Genomic DNA, 22,298 nt, shown 5'->3' with positions numbered 1-22,298 from the left:
CGTTCAGTTACTTCCCTTGAATATTTTAATTTATTTTTTTATCCCCCTAAACTTGAAGATTAACGTCGGCGGCACCCTAGTAATCTGCATTCACCTCTCAACAGCCGTTCCACTTTCCATTGCACACGGGAAGCTTCTTGTCGTTCTTGGAGTGATTCCGCGGATCTTTCTGAATCGACGGGATATTTTTTTTCTTACTCACACACGGGGCCTCGCGCGGTTGGGGTTAAAATTTAAAATGAACGTTGTGTTTTGGTTGTTGTTGCTTATATTCCACCAACGAAGCACGCGTGTGTTACTTCCGCATCATCATTCCATAAAATGTGTTCATGGGGAGAAAAATATTGAAAATCATTAATACAGTGAGAGTAAAAACGAGGAAGGTGGTCTTCGGATGTGCTAGAAACAGCAGCCAAATCTCCCTTAAATCACACACTTTTTCTTTGAGAATATTTAGTTCTTTTTCCTTCTTGTATTTTTTCTTTGTTTTCTTTTAACAAAAAGGCCCCTTCCGTGTTTTACCTTCTTGTTTGTGTATGTGTGTGCTTGTTCCTCTGTGTGTGTGTGTGTGTGCGTACTTGTTCCTCTGTCTAGGTGTACGTGTTTGTGTGTGCGTTCTTGTTTGTGTGTGTGTGCTTGTTCCTCTGTGTGTATGTGCGTACTTGTTCCTCTGTCTATGTGTACGTGTTTGTTCTTGTTTGTGTGTGCGTGCTTCTTCTTGTGTGTGTGTGCTTGTTCTTGTTTGTTTGTACGTGTGTGTGTGTGCGTGCACGCTATGAAGCAGGTAAGTACAAATAAGCAAGGCTTTTTTCCTTCAAGTTTAAAATGTGACATTGTTGGCATAATTTCGTTATATCTACATTCCACAACACATAAATACATAAAAACAGAGCAGGCACACACACACGTGCACAAAGGATCAAGCACACGCTCACACAAACAAGAACAAACGCATTCACACAGACAGAGGAACAAACTCACACACACACACAGAGGAACAAGAACAACCACGCACGCACAACCCATTAGCTTTCTCTTCCCATTTCGATATGTCAACTGACAGTTGACAAGACAACATGTGGTCACGGAAACTACCGAATTCAATGTTTACATTTTTGGAGTCAAAACGAAAGAATGCTTCCGAGCGAAATTTCTTGAACCACCCTGGTTACTGTACTGTGGTCAACTGCGCCTTCACCTTTCGCACAACAAATGTTTTCGGTTGCTTCTGCGGTGTTATGGCCCAGTTCGAACTCTTAAAGCATATGTTCCCGAATTACAGTACGCTGCATGTTCATTTGTGCGGCTCTCAGATCACAGATGAAGCAATGCACAAACGAAGACAGGAGTTCTCTCAACCTCAGCGAATTCTCTCCACGCCTTCAACTGCTTTAGTCACGTGATATACACGCCGCGAACTTTCACGCGCGCGCGCAAATATTGCAAAACACTTCGCCTTGTCTTGGATAATTGAAGGTGTTTTCTGTATTATATTAGGTTGGGGACTTTTTAATATATGTCACCGTTGTCCTACAAACAAGGGAAAGATTATCAGCAACACCGTTTACTGTTTGGTTTTCTAATTAGTGGAGTTGATCTAATTATATTATTTGTAGTAATTATCTCATGTTAAGGTAAACGTTAATGTTTGTGGATGAGATAGAGCGACCTACATGCTTCAGGGTCGGTGGTCCATCACCTTCACGATTAGATATTTTATATAATAACAGCTTTACATCGTTAATTGGTCGGTTCCAAGGGGAAATGGCTTTTAATTGACCACAAATCAATCAATGAACTTTCCTCATCCTTCCTCGCTTTTCATTTGGACTTTCTATCAAACGTTCTACTGGTGAGTAGAAAATATACATTACATCCGTTCCACACATGTAAACAACGGTCAGTGATGTCCAAGACAAGAAACTCACAGATTAACTCACAGGCATTTCTCAGCTTTTAAGCAGTTCATCAAGAATTAATATGGAGAATGTTGATCACTTGGACACGTCTAACGCAACTGTTGTTAACAATGTAGATACAGTTAGAGAGACAGACGGAGGTGAGAAAGTTGCAGAGAAAAATGTTGCTGAATATTTCTGTGAGATTTGTAGGAAGACATTCTCTTCAGAAGATGAAGTCGTCACACACAGAGAAATACACAAGAAGGAAAAACGGTTCCATTGTGAAATATGTGAGAAATCGTTTATTGCTCAATCTTTTCTTGAAGTACACAAACGTAGCCACAGTGAAGAAAAACCTTTCCACTGTGAAATATGTGGGAAGTCTTATGCCTATAAAAATAATTTAATAACACACAAACGATTACACACCGGAGGAAAAAAATTCCAATGTGAAATATGTGCGAAATCGTTTATTTCTAATGGCGTCCTAACGAAACACAAAAGAATACACACAGGCGAAAGACCTTTCAGTTGTGATGTGTGTGGAAAGTCATTTGTCAGGAAATATGATGTAACAATCCACAGAAGAATACACACTGGAGAGAAACCCTATCATTGTGAAATCTGTGATAAATCTTTTGTCTCTAATAGTGATTTGACGACACATAAAAGGATACATACTGGAGAAAAGCCGTATCATTGTGAAATATGTGGGAAATCCTTTTTTAATAATAGTGGCTTAACAGTACACAAAAGAATGCACACAGGGGAATCCCCCTATTACTGTGAAATATGTGGGAAATATTTCGTCAAGAGTAGTAATTTAACAACACACAAAAGAATTCATACTGGAGAAAAACCTTATCATTGTGAAATATGTGAGAAATCTTTCTCTGACAAATCTAGTCTTGCATTCCACGAAAGACAACACACTGGAGAAAAACCATATCATTGTGAAATTTGTTCAAAATCATTCTCTCAGAAGTCTAGACTTGTAGTTCACGAAAGACTACACATTGGAATAAAACCATATCATTGTCAAATATGTGAGAAATCTTTTGTCTCAAATATTGGTCTAAAAAAACACTTAAGAATACATACTGGGGTAAAGCCTTATCAGTGTGAAATATGTGGGAAATCTTTCACTCAAAATTCTGGTCTTCAAATCCACAAACGTAGTCACACTGGAGAAAAACCTTACCATTGCGAAATATGTGGGACATGGTTTGTGTCTAGCAGTGACTTAACAAGGCACATAAGGATACACACTGGAGAAAAACCTTTCCACTGTGAAATATGCGGAAAATCTTTTACTCAGAGTTCTAGTGTTGTTATCCACAAACGAAGCCACACAGGACAAAAGACGTTATTATCGTAAAGTATGGAAGAAATCTTTACTTCTTTGTGATGACTAAAACACAAAAAGATTCACCTTAGTGTGAAACCTTTAAACTATGAAATACAATAAAACCTTTTCTTTCACCATCATAAAATGTTCATTGGAGAATGTTTTATGATGGTTAAATTATGTTTGAAATCATTCTCTGTGTTCTGTTCTTTTAATCCACAAATATCATCTGAAGTGAGATGCGTTCACTGTTTAGTTTTAGATTGAGACACAATTTCATGAATTATGATGAGGAAAATATAAATATCAGACCTCCATCAGCATTTTTATATTCCATTTTTCCACACTTCCATGGCTCAGATAGAGTTTGTTGAGGCAGAGATTCTACGACCAGTTGCCACTTTTCCAATTAATATTTCCCCATGATTGGTTATATTTTCATGGTAGAGCAGAAATGAAGGACACTTCCTGGATACCAGTGATGCTAGCAACTACGATTCTGTGTCAAGTCAAACAGACACACATATACGTGATGGGCTTCCTTCAGTTTCTATCTATCACATCTACTCACAAGTCTTTGGGTGGCCTCACTGTTGTAGACATGTAAGCACAAGTGTGGTTCTGTGGTAAGTTTACTTCCCAAACTCACTATATGGTACTTTTGGCATGTGTTCTATATCCCTCGATTGACCAAAGCTTTGTGAGTGGATGCGGTAGACCGAAACTGAATGAAGCATCTTGTGTGTATGGATGGTCTTCCTAGCACCAACCACTCTGCAGAGTGGGCTAAATGGTACTCAGACACATTCGACCATTAACAAAAAAAAAAAAAAAAATCAAGCCAAAAGAGACACAGATACATGATGCAGGATCCTGCCTGGCCAGCTCTTGTCAAATCATCCAACCCATGTCAGCCTGGGTGGAAGATGTTAAACGATGATGATGATGATAATATGCATCATCCTCATTTAACGTCTGTTGTCCTTTATGCATATTCAGGCCAGATGTCGCAACAAATATTCTAAAGAAATCTGGACATTTTCTTTTCCTTCTTCATGTCTTACTTCTGTCTATGTCTGACCTATATTTTTTTTTTTTACTTTCCTTACAGTGTCTTCTGTCTTTCTTTCTTTTCTTCTTCTTCTTCTATTTCGGTACCGTCTTCCCGTGTCTTTGGCTTCTACCTAACATGTCTCTCTGTCTGTCTGTCTTGTGATACATCCACAATCCATGCGTTTTCCCCCCCCACTGTCAATGTCTTCTTCCATTTGTTAGTTATGTTTCTTGATAAAAAAAAAAAAGAAAATGAAAAAAAAAGGAAAAAAACAAACGGAATTCGAGGAAGCTATCCCTACTCCCACCACAACCCTTTGCCTCCTACATCTATGCAAGTTCTCTCTCTTGTGTGTGTGTGTGTGTTGAAGGAGACATGTACATGTAGAGACATGTACATGTAGAGACATGTACATGTAGAGACATGTTCATGTAGAGACATGTACATGTAGAGACATGTTCATACCACACACTCACACACACACAAGCACGCTCGTGTAAAATGAATATACATGTATCTATAGACACACGCACATACATATACATACATATTCGAGCAAGATCGTTGCCAGTGCCGCTGGACTGGCTCCTGTGCAGGTGGCATGTAAAATACACAATTTCGACCGTGGCCGTTGCCAGTACCGCCTGACTGGCCCTCGTGCCGGTGGCACATAAAAGCACCCACTACACTCTCTGAGTGGTTGGCGTTAGGAAGGGCATCCAGCTGTAGAAACTCTGCCAAATCAGATTGGAGCCTGGTGTAGCCATCCGGTTTCACCAGTCCTCAGTCAAATCGTCCAACCCATGCTAGCATGGAAAGCGGACGTTAAATGATGACGACGACGACGATATACACACATGTATATATATGTGTGTATGTATATATATGTGTATATATATGTATATATATATATGTGTGTGTGTGTGTATGTATATATTTGTTAACGAGGACAACAAACATCAAGTCATATCCATTATTATTGTTATTGGAAAAATTTTAAAGTCTTACAGCTGTTTCTGGGATATTCTGTAATCAGAGACAAATAGGGAAACTGAGAAGGGTATAGCATGGACAACAGATGTTAAATGATGATGATGCATATTATCATCATCATCATCGTTTAACATCTTCCACCCAGGCTGACATGGGTTGGATGATTTGACAAGAGCTGGCCAGGCAGGATCCTGCATCATACATCCGTGTCTCTTTTGGCATGATTTTTTTTTTTTTTTGTTAATGGTTGAATGTCCTTCCTAACCACCCTGCAGAGTGGTCTGACTACCATTTAGCCCACTCTGCAGAGTGGTTGGTGCTAGGAAAACCATCCATATATACTCTTTACTCTTTTACTCGTTTCAGTCATTTGACTGGCCATGCTGGAGCACCGCCTTTAGTCAAAGAAATCAACCCCAGGACTTATTCTTTGCAAGCCTAGTACTTATTCTATCGGTCTCTTTTGCCGAACCACTAAGTTACGGAGACATAAAGACACCAGCATTGGTTGTCAAGCAATGTTGGGGGACAAACACAAACAGCTTAAACATATACACACATACATATATATACATGTATACGACGGGCTTCTTTCAGTTTCCATCTGCCAAATCCACTCACAAGGCTTTGGTCGGCCCAAGGCTATAGAAGAAGACACTTGCCCAAGGTGCCACGCAGTGGGAATGAACCCGGAACCATATGGTTGGTAAGCAAGCTACTTACCACACAGCCACTCCTATATATATATTATTATCATCATCATCATTTAGCCTTTGCTTTCCATGTGGGCATGGGTCAGATGGTTTGACTGAAACTGGCAACCTGGAGAGCTGCATTAGCTCCAGTCTGACCTGGCAAGGTTTTGACAACTGGATGCCCTTCCTAAAACCAGCCACGCCAAGAATGTAATGGGTATTTTTGATGTGCCACCAGCACGAGTGCTAGTTACACGACTCCAACATGAGCCACAACTATGATTTCATTAGGCTTCACAGGTCTTCTCCAGCATGGTATATCACCAACGGCCTCGATTGCTTGTCATCACCTGCATGAGGACCAGCAGTTCTATGTGCCAGTTATGTGACACCAACATCAGCCCTGAAGGGTTGTAACGGCCATATCACGCTGATATGATGTAGCCCACTACCAAATGTAACGTGTAGATGTAACACTTGAAGGTTCTCACATGAGAGTAACCAGTTAATATCGAAGAATCAACACCAAGAAAGAAGAAATATTATTTACATGTATTCATTCGTTTGCCTGACAGGCAGTTAAAGGGACAGTAGTAATTGTAGTGATAGTGACAAAAAGGTTGGCTCACGGGTTAGTAGTTGATAGTGTAGAAGTTGCTGTCCATCAGTAGAAAGTGAAAGAGTAAGGAATGCACATTGCTGACAAGAAAGGATAAAGGTGGTATAGAAAAGTGGTTATACTCCATTAGGTGTATACCTGCTTCCGTACATTAAATTACTGAAGAAACAACGGAACGCAGATTCTGAACTATCAACACAACAATATTTATTTACAGAGGAAATAGGCAGCACTTCGCCCTTTGGTTGCTGAGACGCCGTCAATGATGTTGGTGGTTATTTGTCTAGCTCCAGAGTTGGAATGTTGGAGAGACTGCTTGACACGTTCAGGCTCATGGCCGGCCGGCCGAGAAAGAGAATGAATAAGGGCACGAAACTTGAATATTGAATGACCACGCATGCGCATGAGACTCTTCCTGTGTTCCTTCCGGAACTAGTCCCTGCGCATGCGTGGATAAAACTCCAGACATTGAACATATAACAGTCGTCTGCTATAGGTGTCACTACAGTGGCATTGTCTTTCTTATGGCCAAAAGCTTCGACACCCCCAAGCGAAGAAGTAGGATCGCCCAAGACATATAAATAGAGGTAGTCTAGCTGTGGAAGAGGAGTTGAGTAGAGATCATCCGAAGGTGCTAGATAGCAGTAGCTTGAGACATAACAGTATGTCAAGCAAAGGGCGAAGGGAAGTGCTCCTTGGTCAGCGCAGGCACAAAAGAGGAAGAGATAGGAAATGCTTTCTGTTACATAGACTATCGTCAGTAATGTAGGCCAAACTCTAAACAAATGACTGTCCTTTCCTTGACCAGCACAGGTCCTTGGGGGTCAAGTGTTTCCCCATCAATTATTTGGTGTGGAGAGGATTTCCCAGGTGGATTTGGTTTCAAATCTTAGGCAGCAAATCTTGATCATGTATTAAAAGTCCCGTGAGCATAGAAATGTTAGTTGAATATTATGAGACAAAGAAGAGAGCAGAATGAATTTCTGAATACAAAATTACAAAAAAAAAAAAAAAATTAATAAAGACAGAATTCCCTCTTGTACCTGTGCTGGTGGCATATAAAAAAGAAATCAACCTTTGAATGTTGGGCCTCACAGAGGCAAAGTAAGTGGCTAAGTTCCTTTTGAGTGTTGGGCCTGATGGAGGCAAAGTGGCTGGGTTCCGTTCAAGTATTGAGTCTCACAGAGGCAATGACCAAGGCCTTTGGCATTATGCTATGCTTGAGAAGAAGACCCATCAAGCTGAGCAAAATTGCAGTTGTGGCAGATACTGGTGTCAGGCAAATGGCACCCGTACAGGTGGCACATAAAAGCACCCATTACACTCTCAGAGTGGTTGGCGTTGGGAAGGGCATCTAGCCATAGAAAACCATACCAAACGTGACTGGAGCCTGGCGCAGCATACCAGCCTAGTCGAACCGTCCAACCCATGCCAGCAGCATGGATAACGAACATTAAATAATGATGATGATGATATTGCGTGAGGAAAAATAACTGTGATGTTCGAAGGCAGAAGAATGCATTATTGATCTGAGAATGTGTGAACGTGCGCATGTAGGGACTGCGATTAGCGTGCTTGTGTGTTAAGGAGTATAACGTTGGATGGCTGGTAGTACAGTGTTGCATTACTTTGCGAGAACCCGACTTTACGAGTTTTCGCTTTACCAGCGTTCTCCGGGAACGAATCAACTCGTATATTGAGACATTAATGTATATGCGTGTGTACAGAGAATATGTATGCGTACAACACATGTGTGTGTGCAGAAGGACTCAGGAAGAGAATGGAGGAGCCAGAACGAGGCTTTTGAAAGGACATGTTGAGTGTGTGTGCGTGTGTGTAAAACAAACAAACAAAAAAATGGAATTTATTTATTGAATACTTGGAAAATAGATATTTTACTTTCAAACCCTCCTCCTTCGGCTTTCAGAGAGGAAAGGACGCATTCCGTTATTTTGTTTTAATTCTTATCTTTAAATTCAACTCCCGTTTCTGTGAAACATGAATTGTCGTTAGAAGTGTTTTTGTAAATTGCTTTTTACATTTTCTAATTATTGTTTAAAATGGAAAATTTTGTAAAACACAGAACGACTTATGCAAAAATACTTTCCAGCCGTGACTGTTTTGTCGAGTTTTCATAGTTTTCTATAGTTACGTCAGTACATTTGAAGGAGTCTTGACTGTTATTTCTAGAAAATCGAAAGACCACACAGAGATCCTTTGTAAGTGATGATAACTGTTTTGGGTGATGTTGGATACAATTTAAGATGTAAATTAATATAATTTAAGCTGTTTCCTAACGTTATATAATGTTGGGGACTTTTAATACATGTCACCGGTATCGTTTAAACAAGGGGCAGGAATATCAAAGACACCGACTATTGTTTGTGTTTCTAATTAGTTGAGCTAAATCTAATTATATCACATGTAGTAATTATCTCATGTTGCGGTGAACGTTAATGTTTGTCCTTAAAACAGGGCATCCTACATGTTTGAGGATCGGTGTTCCATCAAATTCATGATTAAATATTTCATCTGATCACAGCTTTACATCGTTAATTAGTTGTTCCCCGTTTTACAGGACAAGGGGAAATGGCTTTTAATTAACAACAAATCAATCAACGAACTTTCCTCGTCCTTCTTCACTTACATTTGGACTTTATATCAAACATTCTACTGGTGAGTAGAAAATATACCTACATTACATCTGTTCCAGACATGTAAACAGAGATCTGTGATATCTAAGACAAGAAACTCAACCATAATAAATTAACTCGCAGACGTTTGTCCGCTTTTCAGAATTGCTCAAGAATTAATATGGAGAACGTCGATGACTTGGACTCAACCGTTTTTAAAAATACAGGTTTAATTAGAGAGAGAGACAGAGACGAAAAAGCTGAAGTGAAAAATGTTGAATATCGCTGCGAGATTTGTGGGGAGGCATTCTCTTCAGAAGATGAAGTCTTTTCACACAAAGAAATACACAAGAAGGAAAAACTGTTTCATTGTGAAATATGTGAGAAATCATTTATTAGTTATTCTTTTCTTGAAGTTCACAAACGTAGTCACACCGGAGAAAAACCTTACCATTGCGAAATATGTGAGAAATCTTTTGTCTCAAACAGAGATTTAATAACACACGTAAGAGTCCACACAGGGGAAAGACCTTTCCATTGCGAAATATGTGAGAAATCTTTTGCTTCAAATAGCGTCCTAACAAGACACAAAAGAATACACTCTGGGGAAAAACCATTCCAATGCGAAGTCTGTGGGAAATCTTTCGTTTATATAAATGATCTGACAGTCCACAAAAGAACACACACTGGAGAGAAACCTTATCACTGTGAAATATGTGGGAAATCTTTTGTTAATAACAGTAATTTAACAACACACAGAAGCATACATACAGGAGTTACACCTTACCGTTGTGAAATATGTGGGAAATATTTCGTGAAGAGTAGTAATTTAACGAGGCATAAAAGAATTCACACTGGAGAAAAACCCTATCATTGTGAAATATGTGAGAAATCATTCACTGATAAATCTAGTCTTGCATTCCACGAAAGACAACACACTGGAGAAAAACCATATCATTGTGAAATTTGTTCAAAATCGTTCTCAGAGAAATCTAGGCTTACAGTTCATGAAAGACTGCACACTGGAATAAAACCATATCATTGTCAAATATGTGAAAAATATTTTGTTTCAAATATTGGTTTAAAAAAACACCTAAGAATACACACTGGAGTAAAACCATTTCACTGTGAAATATGTGGGAAATCTTTCACTCAAAATTCTAGTCTTCATATCCACAAACGTAGTCACACTGGAGAAAAACCTTACCATTGCGAAATATGTGGGACGTGGTTTGTGTCTAGCAGTGACTTAACAAGGCACATAAGGATACACACTGGAGAAAAACCTTTCCACTGTGAAATATGTGGAAAATCTTTTACTCAGAGTTCTAGTGTTGTTATCCACAAACGAAGCCACACTGGACAAAAGACCTTATTATCGTAAAGTATAGGGGAAATCTTTAGTTTCTGATAGTGACTTAACACAGCACAAACTGATTTAGTATGGAAGGAAGCTATTTAACTTTAAAATCTGATAAATTCATTTCTTTGGAGAACATTTTATAATAGGGAAATTATGTTAGAAATCATTCTCTGTGTTCTGTTCTTTTAATCCACAAATATCATCTGAAGATCTGTTTGCTGTCTAGTTTTAGACACCATTTTATGATTCATGAAAAAATCCAAGTATCAGATCTTCATCACCATTTTTATGTTCATCTTACCACACTTGCCAGAATTTGCCAAGAGAGATTTTCTATCACCAGAAACCCCTTTCTTATTGCTAATCCTTCATTGTTTTCAACTGATATTTCCTTTTGATTGGTTATTTTCATGGAAGTAGGATGACTTCACTCTACCTGGTCCGTAACGTATTATTTTCTATTAAACTATGACACCCGCTGACTGGCCCGTGTGTGCTGGTGGCACGTAAAAAGCATTATCCGAACATGATCAATGCCAGGCCTGCCTGACTGGCTCCTGTGCCAGTGGCACGTAAAAAGTGTCTACTACACTCTTGGAGTGGTTAGTATTAGGAAGGGCATCCAGCTGTAGAAACATTACCAGATCAGATTGGTGCCTGGTGCCGCCATCTGGTTATCCAGCCCTCAGTCAAACTCTTAAACCCATACCTTCATGGAAAACACATTAAATGATGATGATAACTCAAAAGCATTATTTCTAAAAAGATTGTCTTTATATACATTAGACTCATAAAAACCCAAAATTATTGAATGATAAAATCATAAACAAGCAAGAACATAGAATCTAAAAAGCAAACTTTCCTTTCTTTGTGTCAATATTTAAGATCCTGCAAAAAAAGAAATCACTGAGAAATTTATGCAAAACTTCATCATTGAAATTTGTGATGAAATATTTTTTTGTCAATTTAAATATTTTGTTAAAAAATGTTATGAATTTGGAAATTAAAATCCTTTCATTTTCATATTTGTTGCATTATACAGGTTGTTCAAAAAGTCTCTCTGCATTAAGTATTTTATTGCAAAATAAATATATTTATAAGACGGTATAAGACTACAAAGGAATATATTAGACTTTACAAGACTTTATAAGAAGTGTTGAAAGTGTCGTCCTTCATTTTCAATACACAAGTTGACTCTTCTACACATGTTTAAAAATATATCTTGGAGAAAAAAAAAAATTCACTGCCGAGAGACTTCTTGAACACCCTGTATTTTCTGGTCAGTTGATATATTTTTTGCCAAATTGACTCAAGAGAAAACATTATTTTATTAAAAAAAAAAAAAAAAATTTGGTGAGCTGACAGAATCATTAGCACGCCAGAGAAAATGCTTAGCTTGCCCCAACAGGTCTTCGCAAGCCGAGTTTTGGTGCAAAACCCATTTTTCAACACCTGTAACAATGCACTGCAGAAATGACAGATTGCTATTCCTGGTTAAAAGACTGCTGCAGATGGTGGAATGTTGTGTTCAGTTCTCAAGCATAAGCTCATGTGAAACCCAAATTCCTTCTTTGCAGGTTTTCTCAATTTGCTTGAGATGTTCATGGATAGTTGAACATGACACATTAAATTTTTGTGTCAAATCTCTGGTGATTTGATATGGCTCCAATACAGTAGTCTCATTCAAAAGATCACTCAGAGTGGGTCATCTTTCAGAGCAATGTTGGTCGGATATGTCACAATTGCCATCTTTAAACCTTTTAAATCACAGATGACATGTACAAGCTTTCACTGCATCCAGATATACTCACACAAATGTTTTTCATTGCTTCTGTAGCAGTACTCATACAGAAAGCAATGGTGAATATGTTGTTTCATAAAGTTCTTATCTTCCATGGGGTTAATTAGTGAAATAACTATGAATGACACACTGCCAGATAGAAGAGATGATCTATTTCTAGACAGTTCTCACCCATTCATCCTTGGCTCTGATGTGATTGGTTGAATCAAATTTGATAGTGGTGAAAAAAGGCAATTATTTTCTGTGTATATATATGTAGTGGATCTTGCATGCATGAAGTGAATTCAAACCACCATAGCCAAATTTAAATTAACACTGCAACAGAAATTTTCCCACGGTGGAACAATGGTCTTTCTCTGACAGCAGTTTTACATTTTCCAGATGCCTTTAGTTAGGCCGAAATAATGTCTTCACCACTTGACCCTTTCTAACCTCTTCTACTCCACCAAAATCTAGAATAGAGATGATAAGACCACCAACTAAATCTATTCTCAATGATATGTCTATTCTTCTGGATCGTAATAAAAGCAAGAAACTCCAAGCAAACATCAATTAGTCACCAGTCGTTGACAACTTAACGAGTCACACGGTGACGACTCAATGAGAACGAAGTCTGGCTGACCAGCTAGAACCTTGGCCAGAGGAAGAAATGAAATTTACTGTCAGCAACTGTGAGACAACACCCAACAATTCTCACTAGCTCTAATTCTGTTCTCTTACAACATCATTCTATCGCTATCTGTGGATTACTACTTACATATTCGTATACGCCAAACTATACAAAGAAACATTCTACCACAAACTTTACTTCGCATGCCTTTGGATTTATCATAACCTGCCCGTCGAGGCAAGGGATTGTAATGTAACGGTAAATAAATATTTTCTTAAAACTTCATGCATTGTTCATCTTTTGCATCCTGCAACATGCTGTTATAACAAATTTTTATCGTCACAACTGGTGACTCCGACACCATAATATTGTTTACTGATTAAAATCTAACCGTTACAATTGGTGACCCTCGACAACAACAAACCAACCATTATATATATATATATATATATATATATATATGAAGTAAACAAACAGTGTGTGTGTTGTGCTACCCTTGATTATATATATATATATATATATATATATATATATATACTCACAATTTGAGGATGCAATTTCCCTGTAAGAGATTGTTGATAACAATCCAGATGCCAACTGGCTTTATCAAATATATTGAAAGAAAGTTCTTCGATATAAATGTATAAAAATTTAATAAAAAGAAAATGGAGAAGAAAAAATATAATAGATGTTTGGTTCATTTTATTTGTATCACAATGGAAAAGTAATGCAAAGTAAAAGAGATACTTATAAAACAAGACAACCCCAAAAAACTTGTGAGTTTGGTAAACAGAAACTGAAAGAAGCCCATATTGTATATATATGTGTGTGTGTGTGTGTGCGTATACACACACACATATATTCTTTTATTTGTTTCAGTCATTTGACTGCAGCCATGCTGGAGCACCATGTTTAGTTGAACAAATTGACCCCAGGACTTATTCTTTGTAAGCCTATACATGATGGGCTTCTTTCAGTTTCTATCTACCAAACCCACTCACAGGACTTTGGTCAGCCTGTGGCTATAGTAGAAGACACTTGCCCAGGGTTCCACACAATGGAAGTGAACCCAGAACCATGTGGTTGAGAAGCAAGTTTCTTACCACACAGCCATGCCTGCACCTGTTCATAGTTCTGATACTCCAGTATGGCCACATCTAGTAGGCTGAAACAGATGAAAGAGAATACAAACATTAGTAAATGAGTGACAGTTTTCACAAAAAATGATAACCAGAGACATTAACCTGTATGAATAGACTTGTGTCTCGTTAAATGTCCTCTTTGAGAGAATGATTTACCACAGACATTGCAGTGATATGGCTTCTCTCCTGTATGAATACGTTTGTGACTAGTGACTTCAACTATTTGAGAGAAAGATTTACCACAGATATCACAGTGATATGGCTTCTCTCCAGTATGGACATACTTGTGTCGAGAAAGATTAGCACTTCTAGAGAATGATTTACCACAGATGTCGCAGGGATAGTACTTCTCTTTTGTGTGAATATATCTATGAGTTGTTAATGGACTTATTTGAGAGAAGGATTTATCACAGATATCACACTTATATGGCTTCTCTCCCGTATGAATGCGTTTGTGCGTAGTAAGAGTACTCCCTTTAGTGAAAGATTTGCCACAAATATCACAATGATATGGTTTCTCTCCTGTGTGTATATGTCTGTGGTTAATTAAGTGGCTTCTTTGAGAGAATGATTTACCACAGATATCACAGTGATATGGCTTCTCTCCTGTATGAATACGTTTGTGAGTAGTTAAGGCGTTTCCATGCGAAAAGGATTTACCACAGATATCACAGTGAAATGGCTTCTTTCCTGTGTGAATGCGTTTGTGTTTAGTCAAGTTACATCTTACAGAGAATGATTTGTCACAGATATCACAGTGATATGGCTTCTCTCCTGTATGAATACGTTCATGTTTAGTTAAGATACCTCTCTCAGAGAAGGATTCACCACAAATGTCACAGTGAAATGGTTTCTCCCCTGTATGAATACGTTCATGTTTAGTTAAGTCATTATTTCTAGAGAATGACTTCTCACAGATATCACAGTGATATGGCTTCACTCCTGTATGAATATGTTTGTGAATAGCTAAGGTATTTCCATGAGTAAATGATTCACCACAGATGTCACAGTGGTATGGTTTTTCTCCTGTATGAATACGTTTATGAGTAGTTAAGTTACATTTTTTAGAGAATGGTTTACCACAGACATCACAGTGATATGGTTTCTCTCCTGTATGAATATGTTTGTGAGAAGATAATGTTGTTCCATGAGAGAATGATTTGCCACAGATATCACAATGGTATGGTTTTTCTCCTGTATGAATACGTTTGTGTGTAGTTAGGTTACTTTTCTGAGAGAATGATTTACCACAGACATTGCAATGGTATGATGTTTTCTCTATCTCTTTTATCATAGCATCAGGAAAATCACACCCTTTCTTATAAAATTCATTTTCCATAATTTTACTCGACTCAAAGCAACACACAGACTTTTTTTCTTTTTGCTTTTATATTTTATTTCAGATAAATTTTTCATCCTGTTATATTTCTTCCTAAATTTCTTTCCATCTTTGTCGACAACTGAAGATGTTGCAAACTCCTTTGTAAATTAATTTTACTTAGAATGCAAAATGTCGCAGACATTCCAGACACTGAAGTACAGGAATTTTTCTGACAATTCCAGAGAAAATATTTCTACAGTAATTCTCCCATATATTTATAGAAACTGGATTATATTCTTCTGCACAAAATCTTGCTTGATCTTGAAACGATAATAAATATTGATGTTGTATGTGATATTCTGAAATGAGATAAAAACAACAGTGTAAGATATAGAGGATACTTAAAACCAGTGATATTGAAAAGAGGGAGATGTGGGTGGAATGAGAATGCTTGATTGGTAATGACATGAACCCAGCCAACCCCAATGGAATGAGGCATTCATAGTAGTGACAGAAGAGGCAGTGAGAGGAGACAGCACATGTGGGTTAGGGGCCATTAGAATAATGACAGGGGAGACAAAGATAGGAGATGGTATGCATGTAGGCCAGAGACCACTACAGTAGTGACAGAAGAGGCAGTTAGAGGAGACAGCACATGTGGGTCAGGGGCCATTAGAATAATGACAGGGGAGACAAAGATAGGAGATGGTATGCATGTAGGCCAGAGACCACTACAGTAGTGACAGAAGAGGCAGTTAGAGGAGACAGCACATGTGGGTCAGGGGCCATTAGAATAATGACAGGGGAGACAAAGATAGGAGATGGTATGCATGTAGGCCAGAGACCACTACAGTAGTGACAGAAGAGGCAGTTAGAGGAGACAGCACATGTGGGTCAGGGGCCATTAGAATAATGACAGGGGAGACAAAGATAGGAGATGGTATGCATGTAGGCCAGAGACCACTACAGTAGTGACAGAAGAGGCAGTTAGAGGAGACAGCACACATACTGGCCTTAGTCTGTGAAGGCCTTTTTGGCCAATCAGGTGAGTGACCCTTTTCTGGATGTCATAGCAATACTTGTTTGTGGGCCCCACCAGAGCTTGATGGAGTATCAATAATTGTTGGGACTGAAGTGTTCTCTCATCCTGAATAGAAGGGGCCTTAAAACAGACCCCTCTACCTAAGACCTGGCATTGGCAATGGTCACGCTCAAAATGGTGCATCTTATGTGCCACCCGCACAATAGCCAGTCCAGGGGCACTGGCAACGATCTCACTTGGCTTGCCGGGTCTTCTCACGCACAGCACATATATATCGTCGTCGTCGTTTAACGTCCGCTTTCCATGCTAGCATGGGTTGGACGATTTGACTGAGGACTGGTGAAACCAGATGGCTACACCAGGCTCCAATCTGATTTGGCAGTGTTTCCACATCTGGATGCCCTTCCTAACGCCAACAACTCAGAGAGTGTAGTGGGTGCTTTTACGTGTCACCCGCACGAAGGCCAGTCAGGCGGTACTGGCAACGGCCACGCTCATCTCGCTCCAGAAACCTCATGTGTCACCCGCACAAGAGCAAGTCCAGGGGCACCAGCAACGATCTCACTCGAAAATCCTACAACAACCCCACACAAGAGTCAGTTCAGGGGCACCGTCAATGATCTCGCTCGAAGAAATTTCATGTGTCACCAGCACAAGAGCCAGTCCAGGGGCATTAGCAACGATCTCACTCGAAAGATTTCATGTGTCGCCTGCACATGAGCAAGTCCAGGAGCACTGGCAACGATCTCGCTCGAAAATCCTGCGACGGCCCTGCACAAGAGCCAGCCCAGGGGCACCGGCAATGATCTATTTCTATTTCACTTGCCTCAACAGGTCTTCGCAAGTGGGGTTTAGTGTCCAATGAAGGAAGGATGGTACGCATAATTGGACTGGCTGGGCCTTAGATTTATGTCTCACTTTGCTTGCCGGGTCTTCTCGCACACAGCACATTTCCAAACATCTCGGTCAGAAGTCATCGCCTCGGTGAGGCCCAATGTTTGAAGGTCATGCATCACCACCTCAGCCCAGGTCTTCCTGGGCCTACCTCTTCCACAGGTTCCCTCAACTGCTAAGGTGTGGCACTTTTTCACACAGCTATCCTCATCCATTCTCGCTACATGACCATACCAGCGCAGTCGTCTCTCTTGCACACCACAACTGATGCTTCGTAAGTTCAACTTTTCTCTCAAGGTGCTTACACTCTGTTGAGTATGCACACTGACATTACACATCCATCGGAGCATACTGGCTTCATTCCTTGCGAGCCTACGCATGTCCTCAGCAGTCACGGCCCATGTTTCACTGCCATGAAGCATGGCTGTTCGTACACATGCGTCATACAATCTGCTTTTTACTCTGAGAGAGAGACCCTTTGTCGCCAGCAGAGGTAAGAGCTCTCTGAACTTTGCCCAGGCTATTCTAATTCTAGCAGCTACGCTTTCAGCGCACCCACCTCCACTGCTAATTTGATCACCAAGATAGCGGAAGCTATCAACCACTTCTAGTTTTTCTCCCTGGAATGTGGCAGAAGTTGTTTTCTGCACATTCCCAGTATTTATATATATGTATGCACACACACACACATATATATATATATATATATATATATATATATATATCACAAGGTTAACCCCATCCAATGCCTCTCCGAAATCGAAAAGTCGTTCACAAAAATACGTTGGAATTTAAACATGTACAACAACAACAACACGAGTGACAACAACAACAATAACAGGGAGAACGGACACACAGACACAGATAACCATAGGCACAAGAACACAGACAAAGGTAAGGCCATGGGGGTCAAGAGGGAGAATAAAGTTGAATGCAACAGAATTCTTGGACAGGGAGTCAGTAGACCTAAAACAGAAAACACCAGATGGGGTGGTAACAATAGCGATGGTGGTAGTGGTGGTGGTGGTAGTGACAGTAACAATAGTAGTGGTAGGAATAGCAGGATGAATGGGAGTAGCAATAACGGCAGTAATAGTAGTAGTAGTTACGAAGAAGACAACCCCAGAGGGGCCAACAACAGGAATACTAACCTCCTTGACACTCAATTCTTCAACATACATGACAAAACTTATAATATGAGCCAGGTATACCCTACAACATTACCCTTTAACAAAAGAGTCTGCATCCCTAAACATACTCATGACCACATGGAAGCACAGTTCACTATAGCTAGGACAAAACTTAGACAGAGTTTAGAATTATACACTAAGAGACAGAGACAGAATAAGACAGAGGCCCAACAACTTGGGAATATACCCGCAAGTGGCCTACACAAGCTCATGCAGCGCACGAAAAAGGGAGAAGTGGTATGCCTTCCCACAGATAAGTCCGGCAGAATGTCAATAGACAGCCTGCCGAACTATATCCAGGCAATGCAACCTCACATCGCCAATACGAAGGTAACAACCTTACAGGCGCATGAGGAAAGAGAAAAAGTCCTCAATGCCCACATGATGATGTGGACAATTGTTCTTAGACCCCAGAAGGGCACAGCCAACAACTTCCAAGCCTGGAACAATGATATCCCGATGCTGTATGGGCTCCGTAAGGACCACAAAGTAACAACTAATCCTGTAGTGGGACCACCAACAAGACCAGTCTGTGGAGCGAATGTCGCTAGTAACTACAGGGTTTCCTACTTCCTCTCAATGATCATACGCCCCATAATCCAGATGTCACCTGATGTCTGTGACAGCACGGAAGATCTCCTCAGCAGGATCAACGACTGCAACAACACTTGCAACCTGACAGGGTGTATAGTGGGTAGCATGGATGTGGTATCACTATACCCATCTATCGATGTGGATTTTGCAGTGGAAAAGTGCGTGGAGATGATCAACGAGAGCGAAGTAGAGTTCCAAAAAGTCAACACAGAAGAACTGGGCCTCCTACTTAGATTGACATATGACGATGTATATCTAGATAGATACGACCTTAGAGATTTCTGCCCTAGTAGACGTCTAAGAGGTAGACCACCCACAATTACCTCTATGGCTAGGAAGACTCATATAGAGAGATGGAGTGGATGGACCAGAGCCATACGGACCCCCACTAATATCCACCAGGTAAAGAAAATGATCGCACATGCACTAGGAGCTAGTATAAAGGTCACCCTAAAAGGCCACACCTTTAAATTTAACAACAAATTATACGCCCAGGACGAGGGGGCAGCCATTGGTGTTAGTATCGCCGGTGATGTGGCCTATCTCTTCATGGTATGGTGGGACAGAAGGCTTAAGGAACGCCTGACACAAAACTCCATACTCGTGAATGTGTACTCTTGATATGTCGATGATATCAACTTAGTGGTAAAGACACCCCCACAAGAGAGTACCCCTGAAATAGAAATAGAAACTAAGACTATGGAGAGCATCCAGCAAATAGCTAACTCCATCCACCAGAGTATTAAAGTTACGATAGACTACCCTACTAAACACCCTAACCATAGATTACCTGTATTAGATACTGAACTCTGGCTAGAAACTAAGAACAATAAAACCAGAATCCTCCATTCACACTATACAAAACCTATGGCCTCCAAATACCTGATCCACCGGAACTCGGCTATTGCGGACAATGCCAAATTCAACATATTGATGGCAGACCTCGTCAGAGTAATGCGAAATGTCTCCTGCATGTGCGACCCTACAGAATTAAAGAGACATATACATTTCGTCCACCGCATGCAGTTCTCAGGTTACAGCCATAAAGAAAGGATCAGGGTATACAAAGGAGCTATGAAGAAGTTTGAAACAATCAAACGCAACGATAGGAATGGGATTTGCCCACTCTATAGGAGCAAATCATGGAACACCATAGAAAGGACTAAGAAGAAAATAGGGAAGGCAAGCTCATGGTACGATAGCCACAAGTACCAGACCGTCATGTTCGTCGACACCACCCCTAGAGGCGAACTGGCGTACCGCTTTAGAAGGGCCCTAGACAAACTTAAGCTAAGAATTAAGGTTGTTGAAAGGCCAGGCAACCCTATTAAATCCCTTATCAGTAGAACATACCCTTTCAGTAGAACCCCCTGCACTGATAGGAACTGTATCGTATGTAGATTTAGCCCACAAACTAACTGCAAAACCAGAAATGTGGTCTATAGTATAAGATGTACAGAGGGACGATGCAGAAATAAGACAATGACATATGTAGGCGAAACAGCAAGGAGCATAGGGGAGCGGGCAAACGAACATTGGAGGGAACTTAAGGAAGGGAAGAACTCATCAGTTCTGTACCAGCACGCTGAGCAAGAACATAGAGGCTCAATCAACAACATAGAAATTAAAATCTTATCTACACATAGCAGTGATGCAGCACTTAGACAAATTACTGAAGCTACACACATAATAGAAGAGAAACCTAGCCTGAATAGGAAACTAGAATGGAACACTAACACACACCACTAACAAACCACAAACCACAGCATGTGACAACATGTTACCCATAAACCAATAATAATATGAACAAAGTATAATACAATACATAGATAAACAAATGGAATTAAATACTACATACGTTAACAAAATTTAATTAAACACAAAAAAAAAAACACACACACACACACATGAACAAATAAATAAATAAAAACAAATACAAACGAACACGTATTAACAGAGAATATAGGAATATAGGTGATACAGACACTCCCCATACACACATGCATTTACAAAAGACACAGACACATTGAAGGACACGCATGTGTAGACACATACAATAGGAATACAAAATACAAAATGGCTGATAGTTAGCAAGGTGAGACACACATAAGAAAGAAGGAAACAAAGGACCACTGATGAGGTCACAGAAGTGTGACGAAAGAACTCTGGCCGAAATAAGATTCAGATTAATGTAATATAAAGCTGAAGCAAATTAACATCAAATATACAGTGCGTGTGTTTTTATTGGCTAAACTGGCAATATGACCATCCCCAAGTACAACGACATATATATGTATATATATATATATATATATATATATATATATATATATATATATATATATATATATATATATATATATATATATATATGTGTGTGTATGTATATATATGTATATCTATGTGTGTGTATCTATACATGTATAGAGAAAGCATGTTTATATATGTGTGTGTGTGTGTGTGTGAAAGTGTAAGCCCACACATACACACCATGGCCACCACCACCAGCTTTAAATTCACTTATACAAGGTTCAGTCTGACATTTCAAATCAGGATAAAATTTCTTGAAATATTTGCAACAAACCCAAAATAAAGAAACAGGATAGAAATTCATTGTTGCAGAACCGAACATGAGAGCAGAGTGTGTAAGCCAATATTATCTTGAATAACATCAATGGACAACATGACTGACCTCTCGGGTGAGGTGGCATCAGTTGACAATATTGTTTACCCCAAGGGATTGTTTACTTGTCAGGTGTCGTTGTATCATTCGATAAGATCAGTTTACTCCAGGTGTTTCCTTTTATTTTCTGGTGACTCATTATTTTAAGAAAGCTGAGCCTGACTACAATTAAGGATTGTTACCTTGCTGCTGGTGGTGTGTGTGTGTGTTATTGTTGATGTTGTCCTTGTTGCTGTCATCTCATCTCTGTTGATCGAATCACTGGATGCCAGCCACAGCTTCATTGTTTCAAATATACTACTACTGCATCAGGCTGACACCATACTCTACCAGTTTACATGGTATTCTAGTTATTGTTGCTTTAGATCATGAAAACATTTGATTAAAGACATTCTAACCATGACCACCCTGTCTT

The 22,298-nt window shown here is 39.5% G+C and overlaps 3 protein-coding genes across 3 annotated transcripts in view; 2 read left to right on the top strand and 1 right to left on the bottom strand.

Annotated features, from left to right (window-relative positions):
* The first annotated feature begins 1,384 nt into the window (after window positions 1-1,384).
* LOC106868525 (uncharacterized) lies at window positions 1,385-3,441 on the top strand. The gene has a single exon (XM_014913829.3). It carries the CDS (start codon window positions 1,981-1,983, stop codon window positions 3,277-3,279), a length of 1,299 nt encoding a protein of 432 aa, XP_014769315.2. The 5' UTR covers window positions 1,385-1,980; the 3' UTR covers window positions 3,280-3,441.
* A 4,609-nt stretch (window positions 3,442-8,050) lies between these two features.
* On the top strand, window positions 8,051-13,302 carry LOC149130661 (uncharacterized). Its single transcript, XM_089344497.1, has one exon. The coding sequence runs from the start codon at window positions 9,425-9,427 to the stop codon at window positions 10,625-10,627; it is 1,203 nt and encodes a 400-aa protein (XP_089200623.1). The 5' UTR covers window positions 8,051-9,424; the 3' UTR covers window positions 10,628-13,302.
* Window positions 13,303-13,697: 395 nt separating this feature from the next.
* LOC106868524 (uncharacterized) overlaps window positions 13,698-22,298 on the bottom strand; it is a 34,864-nt gene continuing 26,263 nt past the window's right edge. Inside the window, exon 4 of the mRNA XM_089344620.1 lies at window positions 13,698-15,369. Coding sequence (XP_089200746.1) covers window positions 14,257-15,369 — 1,113 coding nt within the window. The 3' untranslated portion in view covers window positions 13,698-14,256. The remainder of the gene's footprint in view (window positions 15,370-22,298) is intronic.

This window comes from Octopus bimaculoides, chromosome 28 (assembly GCF_046866305.1).
Source record: "Octopus bimaculoides isolate indiv1 chromosome 28, ASM4686630v1, whole genome shotgun sequence".
NCBI lineage: Eukaryota > Metazoa > Mollusca > Cephalopoda > Octopoda > Octopodidae > Octopus > Octopus bimaculoides.
The sequence above is the reverse complement of the archived record's forward strand: the minus strand, read 5'-3'. Positions and strand labels throughout refer to the sequence as shown.

Excerpts from the sequence above, each read along its gene's own strand:
- LOC106868525 (XM_014913829.3), top strand. The coding sequence starts at position 1,981 with ATGGAGAATGTTGATCACTTGGACACGTCTAACGCAACTGTTGTTAAC.
- LOC149130661 (XM_089344497.1), top strand. The coding sequence starts at position 9,425 with ATGGAGAACGTCGATGACTTGGACTCAACCGTTTTTAAAAATACAGGT.